This window comes from Gadus chalcogrammus, chromosome 8, assembly GCF_026213295.1.
Source record: "Gadus chalcogrammus isolate NIFS_2021 chromosome 8, NIFS_Gcha_1.0, whole genome shotgun sequence".
In the NCBI taxonomy this organism is placed as follows: domain Eukaryota; kingdom Metazoa; phylum Chordata; class Actinopteri; order Gadiformes; family Gadidae; genus Gadus; species Gadus chalcogrammus.
Window position 1 is genome coordinate 3,864,512 of NC_079419.1, and position 9,888 is coordinate 3,874,399.

Sequence of the window (9,888 nt, forward strand, 5' to 3'; positions counted from 1 at the left end):
CCTGACGTCAGCCCGTCTGGGAAGGGCTACAGCGCCGTACACACACGCTGCCTGTTCCCTGCACTGTTCAACCAAACACACGGGCTGGCTCACACGGGTGAGTTCAGCCACACGCCGAAACACACGGGCTAGTCGAGATGACCACGGAGACACACGGGCTGGTTCAGCCACACGCGGGTCTGCCCCACACTGAGACACACAGGCTAGTTGAGAGATGAACACTGAAAGTCACAGCTAGTTGAGATGAACACTTAGACGGTCGGTTAGTTCAGGTGAATAGGAGGACAGGGAGCCTACTGTCCTGCCGCCTATTGGGGTTCAGTTGTCCCTGTGTTCCAATGTTAGATTTGTGGTACTATGTTATGACGGTGGTAGCCTGCTTGAAAATATAGAAGTGGCATCATTTGACCAAACTAAAAACGGTCTTTTCTATAAAGAGCCCTGGGCTACTAAAGTAGCCTAATAGAGGTCCTGAACGAATTAGGAAACCGATAGCAAACAATGAATCGTGTTTAATAAACACAAACACGACCATGTGTGAGTCAACTGGCGTGGTGATGAAACACATGACAGACTACAGACGGATGAACGCTCCGTATGGTTTAATGTAATGCAGCGATGTCTTCTCCTGCCGGGCCATATGGCAGCGTCCTACGGAGCACATTAAAGAGGCTTATTGTAAATCTCTTCCTGACCGGATTGGCAGATCAATTCTGTCCCCCCACCGCCCCCCCCCCCCCGGGAGGGAAGATTGAGAACGCTGAGTCAGCCACACCGTGCTCGTGCCGGAACGTTCTCCGATACTTCCTCCGGGATCTGGTGTTGGGTTAGTGGTGGAGAGACACCACCTAGACCGACTAATTGGAGTTATGTCTAACGAATAGCCATAAAAAATAATAAAGAGTAGTAACGAGTCGAACAAGGTAAAAGTATGTGTATGTGTGTGTGTGTGGCTGTGTTGTGTGTGAGTTTGAGGAACTAGGAAGACGAGTCACCAATGGAAATACTGACCTTCTGTTGAGAAAGACCTTTATTTGTACAAAAACCTCAACATAACACTGATCAATGCCCTACAATATTGCAACTCATTACTCATCAGAGGGACCTCGCTGATGGAGATGATAATCATTCACAACTTAAAGACAAGACTGGAACTCAAAAACACAAAGCTTTCAAAAACAGGTGATTGATTTGTTCACAAAAAGCATATTTTCCATCTCATTAATTTCAAAAGCATATTTTACTATTCAAGTCTGAAGCAATTCCTGGATGTTACTGTAGTAGTGATGAAGACGTAAAAAAAGATACATTCTAAAACCTGTTATGTATAAACATTCATATAAATCGTTGAAATAATTTAAACTGTTTAAAATATCTTCAATATAAACTTGTCATCTGATATTTAAAGCCTCTTGTATGAAAGTATATTGGATTGAATATGATGACAGCCATTCTATCATCTTATTGTCAAAGCTAAAATAAACCACACATTGTAAGCGGCAGAAAACGAAAAAATGAAATTCATACACAAAATCAGAGCATTGACTCACACTCTTAACACAAACTTGCACGATCCCATTCCCTTTGCCATAAGCAGCTATTTTATTCAGCCTGCACAGTGATATCTCTTTCTAATCATCTACGATTGGAGTACATATTGGCCTAATTCCATTCATTAAAGCTAGCTCATTAGTTAAAGCTAGTTCAAGCCAGGTTCAAAGGTGATTCAAAACGTAAAATACAGTTTTCAATTCCTTAAAAAAAAAAAAGATTGTATCCACATAGATTGTGTTGCTAAAGCAGAGTGCAATTCCTGTGCTCGCCACCGGTGTCCCTAAGTAAGCGCTGGTCTCGCTAAACAAGGAATGCTAAAAACCTAACTACTTGATGTCTGCAGAGCTACGATTTAAACGCTTCTTTAACATCACTCCTCTCTAGTGGTCATAAACTGGCACAGAATCCTGTCTGCCGTTTAACTAATATTTACTGAATATTAACAGTCAATGAGGAACAGTTAACGTTATTTTTTAACATAATGCTCAAACCAGCTGAGCTCTGTGGTGACCAATCAAAATGATAGCTTTACTGGTTTCGGCCATGATATGTACAACATTATACATTCACTCTTGAGATGGATTTCACAAACAAACTTCCCGTGTACATTTGATGTCCTGCCAGTCTCTGCGTCTCTTTCTCTGCTTGGTCTAACCTCTCTTCCCTTAATCATTTCCCTGTCAGCCATCTTGGGATGGCCAAACCATAAACCATAACTCAGTGGTTCTTAGAACCACATTAGTAAACCACAACCCCCTTCTCTCCACATCATCTCATATTTCAAGAGGAGGGACGTCCCAGACTCATCAGGAGGGAAGCCATCTTGTTCACTGCTCTCTTTGGCTGTCGGTAAGTTTCTCCTAAACATTACACATGGGCTCTAGTCAATCCCCTATTCATCGACGACTCAACAATCTTAACGGTTCAAAATACGTGTTGATAAATGCGTTGCAGGTCCATTTTTATAACCGCTCAAAAACACCAAGATCTGAAGTACTGGCTAAGGCCACCAGAGCCGTTCCAAAATAAAAGCTCAGTACGAGCCACCTCTAAACCAAACCTGTAATACTTTATTAACGCACCAAAATGTCCGTTATACGCGACGACCCTTCCTCGCTGGTACATCAGAAGCCTCTCGTGTGGGGTGGTGGCGGCGGCCATGTTTTCCTTCCGGCCTCCTACATACGGTTGTACTCCTCCTCCTTCCCATCCTCCTCTCTGATCCGCACAGCGCCCGCCTCGTCCACGGCGCGCTCCCTCTTGGTTTCCACGCCGACCTCGGCGCCAGTGGCGACCGCGACCTCGGGGACCGCGTCGGCTGCGGCGGCGGGCTCGTCGGCGGCGCCCTCCGCCCCCTCCTCGCCCTCCGCCACCGTGCGCTCCTTCTTCAACTTGATGCGGAACGCCTCCTTGCTCGGTGCCTTCTTGGCGATGTTCTCCTTCAGGCGCTCGCCCGACTGCTTCAGGCGCTCGCCGGCGTTGTGCATCTTCTCGCGGCGCTCGGGCGGCACCACCTTCTCGCCCAGGTGGTGGAACTTGGTGCCCAGGTTCTCCTTGGTCTTGGCCATCTTCTCCTTGGAGAAGGCGGCCTTCAGGCCCGCCGTGCCCTTCATCATGGACTGCTTCAGGCGCGCGCCGCGGGTGGACTCCGCCTCCTCCACCGTGTCGTACTCCTCGTCCGAGGAGAGGTCGACCGGCACCTCGTAGGCGTCGGGTTCCACCTCCAGGCCGTCAAGGCCGGGGCCCTTGGGGGTCTTGGTGACGGCCACGGAGGGGATCTCCGCATCGCCCTGTGGGAGAGAGGAACTCTGTAAGAGGGGGAACCCTTTGAGAGAGGGGTGCTGTTATGGGGAACCCTTTTAGAGAGGGGTTCTGTTAGAGGGGGAACCCTTTGAGAGAGGGTTTCTGTTAGAGGACAATCCTTTTAGAGAGGGGTTCTGTTATGGGGAACCCTTTGAGAGAGGGGTTCTGTTAGAGGAGAACCCTTTGAAAGAGGGGAACCCTTTGAGAGAGGGGTTCTGTGAGAGGGAAAGTTGTGTGATAAAACGAGCAGCACATTCTTGATAGCATGTCAAAAAAAGATAATCAAGATGTATTTGTATGGATATTGTTCATTGGTTCAGTACTTTATCTCCCTTTTCAGCCTTCAAATATCTGAACAATCAAATTAATGCATTATTTACTTTTTTATAGTACGATTTTTGATTGTGGCCGTTCCAAGTTCCAATCTGGAAAGAAAGTTTTATGTGACAAGCTTAGCAGATAGTAAAAAACACATGTTCCATCATTTCCCCAGCTTAAGTGTGTCTCTATTGAAAGGATTACTTTGTTTACGTCACTGTTTGATCATCTAAAAATATTTTTTGGTCTTTCAATTACCAAGTGCGACCGATAACAACTGCCCCACCGTTCTCCTCTTTATCACTGATGAGATCCTGATTAAATCTGGATCTCAATTTAAACTCCAATTTCCCGCCTGACTTGGGAAATAAATCAGTGAGTTCAAGCAAAACACACTCTTTAAAGAGTAACACCGGCCTACATCCACAGGGGCAGCTCCAACCTACAGCAACAGCTAAGAGGTAGATGCTCCAGGTTCATAAATCCTCCCCGGTATTTCAAGTCAACCCGTTCTATTCTCAGTCAAACTGACGAAAGACCTAATGGGCCAAACCAGCTGGAGCCAACCTTACATGGCTGGAGAGAAAATGTGGATCGGTATTATCTGAGGCAGGATTCCAAAGAAAAGGCGATCACATGAAAATCTAACTAGTTGATCAGCTGCGGGTGATTTGTATATATGTACCTATATTTATATATAGGTACATATATTTATATATAACAGCACAAACGGTTGTTGTTGTTCTTCGGTGCTGATAGATTGACCACCGCACTCCACAGAATAGTTCTTTGTAACTGAATTACCTTGGTTTAATGTGACCGGTGTACTGGTACCAGAACCTAATCTGGCAGATCTACCAGTTACATTTGAATGTAACTAATCATAAGGAGTCTCCATCAGTATTCAAAGGATAGGATGCCATTTAATTTTTAAAGATTTGACTGGTGGATGTCAAAGTAGGTCAGGCCTCATCCTTGTTGCTATTGGCTGGCATATTATGACTTTTTTAACCGAAGGGTTTTGCATACCTTGTTGAATAGGATCATAAGGACTAAAGAGGTTACCGGGGTACATTTATATTACATGATGTTTTGAAGTACCTTGCTCAATGGCAACAGTTAGTAGTGGTGAGAGCACACATTAAGTGATGGGCCCGCTACTTTAAAGTAGAATTCCCCCAGTAGCGATTGATCCACGCTCTGCACCGAGCTGTGGGTTTGATCGACAGCTTTGGGGCTCTTACTTTGAAATGGTTCTGCCAGTCATAAAAACTGTACTCTTTGATTGTGGCTGGGTGAGGGAAGGAATCGCACTGCGCTATTAAGTTTGAGTTGTGAACAGAGCAAAACTGGGGACATCTGGAGAACCCGGAGAGAGAGAGAGAGAGAGAGAGAGAGAGAGAGAGAGAGAGAGAGAGAGAGAGAGAGAGAGAGAGAGAGAGAGAGAGAGAGAGAGAGAGAGAGAGAGAGAGACTTAATTGAATCAAGAGAGAAATATTTTTTAATCTACAATCTAGAAATCAAAGCGATCTAATATGAACGCTGTGATTCTCGACAACATCAAGGGAGGCCGATCCCTTATCAGAACACGATCTCTTCCCGGGTGTCTACTTGGTTATGACTCCTGTCTCCCTCCTGGTTTCTGTCCCCCTGTGGGTGAACGTGAACTCATCCTTATTAAGAGCCAGCCTGCCACGGCCATCGCAGCTATTAATCACAACACGGAACAATCTAATGATTACACCGGCAGGAAAGTGGGTCACGAATCATTAATAAGCTTATCTCGAGGCCGCAAAAGATTGATAAGCGCTATAGTAGCAGGTCGACGCCGGCGTGGTTAGCGCTACGGCCCTCATTATTTTAGATCGTTTTTAGGGGGGGGGCGTTGGTGAGGCGTGGATCGAATTGTAGCACAGTAATGAGGTCAAAGGTCAAACTGCAGCCGAAAAACAAGTAGGCCTATGTTGGACTTAACGGCTGAAAATGAACAGAGCTTTTGTTGTTCAGAAAGGTTTGCTCACAGCCTCAGGCTATCACTGTTATCATCTCATTATGTTTAGTTAATTAATTAAGGGGTTTAATTTCCCCTACATTCCCGGGTTTCTGCATTTATTAACACATATCAACTGAAGGAAATAGGTGTCCTACTAATTGACTGCGTTTGGCGTCTGAACTCCGTGGGCCAACACAATAAGCGGGAATTGAGCTTCTCTAAATGATGGGTGCCTCTCTGCTGGGAGCCAGGCAGCACTATCACTTTCAGGGCTGTTCGGTTCAAGTTCTTTGAGCTGTAGCTGTGTCGGCACAGCGTTTACGTCTCCAGTCCTTGAGTTAGGGGTTCTTTTCATTGTGGGTTGAGCAAGGCACGAATACTGCCCCCGTGGGACATCAGAGCTAACGTCATTAGAGTTAAGGGGTTTGATTTCCTGTATCGTTTGGTTGATCAAGTCACTGAACACTACTATTGTTTGTTCAACTCCATATAGTACAACCGCCCATATCACCATAGCAACAAACAGAGAACAATAGAGCGAAAGAAAACCTCATGTCATGCGATTGATATATATCACACGCAAAAGCTATAAACGCCTTCCTCCACTGTCCTCCATTTTGACAAACCGCCCTTCTCAAAGTGACCTCCCCCTCCGGGGGAGTAAACAACACTTAATATCCGTCCAGTTATCCTCCAGACCCTTGGGTTTTAACATGCTAGCATCAACCACTCTCCAGTGCCGTCGCAGCCTGCTGGGCTCCACCACCCCGACCGACCCCTCTCTCTCTGGCCGGCTCACACTGAGCCGTCCCCTGGAGGAACGCTATATTTGGTCATGGACCGGGGCCCAGAATAACCTGCAGCGGGGGCCGCCGGGGTAACACGACCCCTGGGGGCATCTCCTCTGCAGCCAGGCAGCTCGCTCATCACCACTTACCATATTTTAACATTTTAATAAAAATGTTATATGTAAATATATATACCAGCCGATCAGGTGTGTTAGGGGTCGGGCCTAGCAGCAGGTCAGGTGTGGTAGGGGGTCCCATAAGGGGGCGTTCCTAGCAGCAGGTCAGGTGTGTAAGGGGGCAGGCCTAGCTGCAGGTCAGGTGTGTAAGGGGGCGGTCCTAGCAGCAGGTCAGGTGTGGTAGGGGGCGGTCCAAGCAGCAGGTCAGGTGTGGTAGGGGGCGGGCCTAGCAGCAGGTCAGGTGTGTTAGGGGGCGGTCCTAGCAACAGGTGAGTTGTGTTAGGGGGCGTTCCTAGCAGCAGGTCAGGTGTATTAGGGGGTCCCATAAGGGGGCGGGCCTAGCAGCAGGTCAGGTGTATTAGGGGGCGGTCCTAGCAGCAGACCAGGTGTGTTAGGGGGCGGTCCTAGCAGCAGGTCAGGTGTGTTAGGGGGCGGTCCTAGCAGCAGGTCAGGTGTATTAGGGGGTCCCATAAGGGGGCGGTCCTAGCAGCAGGTCAGGTGTGTAAGGGGGCGGTCCTAGCAGCAGGTCAGGTGTGGTAGGGGGCGGTCCTAGCAGCAGATCAGGTGTGTAAGGGGGCGGTCCTAGCAGCAGATCAGGTGTGTAAGGGGGCGGTCCTAGCAGCAGACCAGGTGTGTAAGGGGGCGGTCCTAGCAGCAGACCAGGTGTGTTAGGGGGCGGTCCTTGGACCAGGTCATGGCTGATTGACAGCTGGAACTAATTTCTGCTGCAGCATGGCAGCAGAACTCAGTGCGGAGGACCCTGACTTCTTCCGACAGCCGTTAGCTTGTTAACTTGTATCCCAGTTGGCAGTGCGAGAGGATGCCAGGCATCCCAGAATAGTCATTGAGCCATTGCAGCTGCCTGCATGGGGGGGGGGGGGGGGGGGGGGGGGATTAAAGCCTCCTAGCTCCTCCCCTAGCTCCTCACCTCCTCTTTTATTCACATTATTCATCTTCTCTTGCATTTGAACTGCTCTTCTTATACTTTGTACAGGATTTGCTATCCTCTCCTCCTTTCCAACTGGTTCTCCTTCCCTGTCGTCTCCTGTAATGACTGCTTCTCTCACCTCCTCTTTTCCCCTCCTCTCTATTCTTGTGTCTCATCTCCTCCCCTCCCCCTCTCTCCAATCTCTCCTCTCATAAATCCTCTCTCCTCGCTCCTTTCTCCTCTCTCCTCTCATAAATCCACTCTCCTCCTCTCCTCTCCTCCACCCCTCTCCTGCTGTCCTATCCTCTATCCTCCCTTTCTTATGTCCTCCTCTTCCTCGTCTCTCCTTTCATCCTCTCCCATATCCTGTCACTCTCCTTTCGTCTCGCCTGCTATCCGCAGCGTCTCCCCCCCCTGCAGCTCAGTATAGGGGGCCGCCCCTCTCTAAATAGTCCGTCCATTAGCAGAGAGCTCTGCATGAGTATTCCTAGCACACATATTAATTCTCTCCCGTCTAATGTCTGCAAACTAGCTCTTAAGCAGCTCCTGGGGAAACAAGCTATGGTTAGAGGCCGTTATGAGAAGTTACGATGGCCTCCTAAAATAGGACTTCTTGATTGGTCGTCTGAACTGTCACTCCACTGAACTTGCGATGGATCTGATTCGTCGCATGCCTACCTCATAGTGTCCGTACTGAGACTGACAACGTCTTGGGTGTCGATGTCAGAGTGGGGTTTGATCGAGCACACAATGTAGAAAACATTAAATGCTTCTTGGGGGAACGCCTTTAAATGATTCATCAGGAATGATTTGGTTTATAACGGGTCTCACAGTAATGGATTAATTTATTCTTTTACAGGAACGCAGAGGAATGGCATGTGGCTTTATTTTTATTTTTACAGGAACGCAGAGGAGGCCATGTGGCTTTACAAATGCTTTAAGCGTTTGTTAAAGCCCTTTGTGAGCTAACGCCACGGGATGAATCGTCGCAAACACCCGTCTCGGTCGGTGATGGGCGCTCTTAAGACCGATGGGAGAAAACCTCCAGAGTAAAAGGTCCTCGTGTAACGCATTGTTCTGGCCCCGGGGGCGCGGCGTGCGGAGTGAAGCCCGCCGCTATCCAAAGGCCATTTCAGCAAATTGCTGCCATTATGGACGAGTGGGCTCTTCAGCGATGGCCTCTAAAAGGTCCTCCTGTTCCCTGACCGTGGCCACTCCATATGGGAACCAATCACAGGCTCACCCGGTTAAACCTTCCTCTGTCTGTCACTCCGTCTCGGCTAGACGCGGGCAGCGCCCACGTCTTCCCCTTTGGTCGGCAACACAGCACTCAACCCCGCCTCAATTAATTTCACAAACACACACAAGGCGAGCAAAAGACACAGGCCAGCAACCTGCAAGGTGCATTAAGCATTTTCTCACAGGGTCTGGCAGAAACGATTTGCGACGTGCTATGTATGTGTGTGTGTGTGTGTGACTGTGTGTGTGTGTGAGTGAGTGAGTGAGTGAGTGTGTGAGTGTGTGTGTGTGTAGCGGGGCCCTGAAGTGAATTACCCCGCCCAAAGCGCCCGGCGGGGCCCCTCACCTGGTAGATGACCACGCGGAACTTGTTGCGCGTCAGCAGCTCGTCCTGCGCCCCCTCCACCTTCTTGACGCGCAGGTTCTGCTTCTCCACCCGCGTGCGCACCTCCTTGACGTTGGCGCTGACCTTGCGGGTCTTCTGCAGCAGCTTCTCCACCGTGCCGCTGGTGGCGTGGTGGTCCTTGGACAGCTTCAGCACGTCCCCCTGGATGCCCCGGATGTTGCTCTCCAGGTCCGTCTGCCGCTCCTCCATGCGCTGCTGGCCCGACTGCACGTTGTCGATGATGCCCGCCACGCGCTCCAGCAGCGACAGGATGGTGAGCGCGCTGATGGGGTTCCCGTCGGCGTCCTCCACCCCCACGATCTCCAGCTTCTCCTGGCCGCCCGGCGTGCCGTACTTGTGCGGGTCCATCTCTGCTTCAGTGGAGCTCTGCTGCTTGTCCTTCTCCTTCTGCGTTCCCCGAAGGCTGCGGTCGGCTGGACGGGTGGAGGTCGGTCTGAGGGGTGGTGGCTTGGGGTTTCGTGGGGGGCCTGCACACCACCAAGGGTGTGTGGAGGAGGGGGGAGGGGGGGACTTCCCGGGGGGCAGAAGGGTGAGCGGGAGAGAGGCAACGCAACCCGAGCACAACGACCCGAGCTCAGGTCTGGGAGAACGAAAGGATAGGAGTGACTCCGCCTCTTGCTTTAAGAATAGGCTTCGGACCTGGGCGGTGGGGGGGAGGGGGAACTTCCCTCAGCACTGGTGTG

General features: G+C 49.7%; 1 protein-coding gene across 1 annotated transcript; it reads right to left on the reverse strand.

The window, feature by feature from the left end:
* Window positions 1-1,235: 1,235 nt before the first annotated feature.
* cavin4a (caveolae associated protein 4a) lies at window positions 1,236-9,888 on the reverse strand. Its single transcript, XM_056597466.1, has 2 exons — window positions 9,146-9,888; window positions 1,236-3,344 (listed from the first exon to the last, which is right to left on the reverse strand). The coding sequence occupies exons 1-2, from the start codon at window positions 9,551-9,553 to the stop codon at window positions 2,733-2,735; spliced, it is 1,020 nt and encodes a 339-aa protein (XP_056453441.1). The 5' UTR covers window positions 9,554-9,888; the 3' UTR covers window positions 1,236-2,732.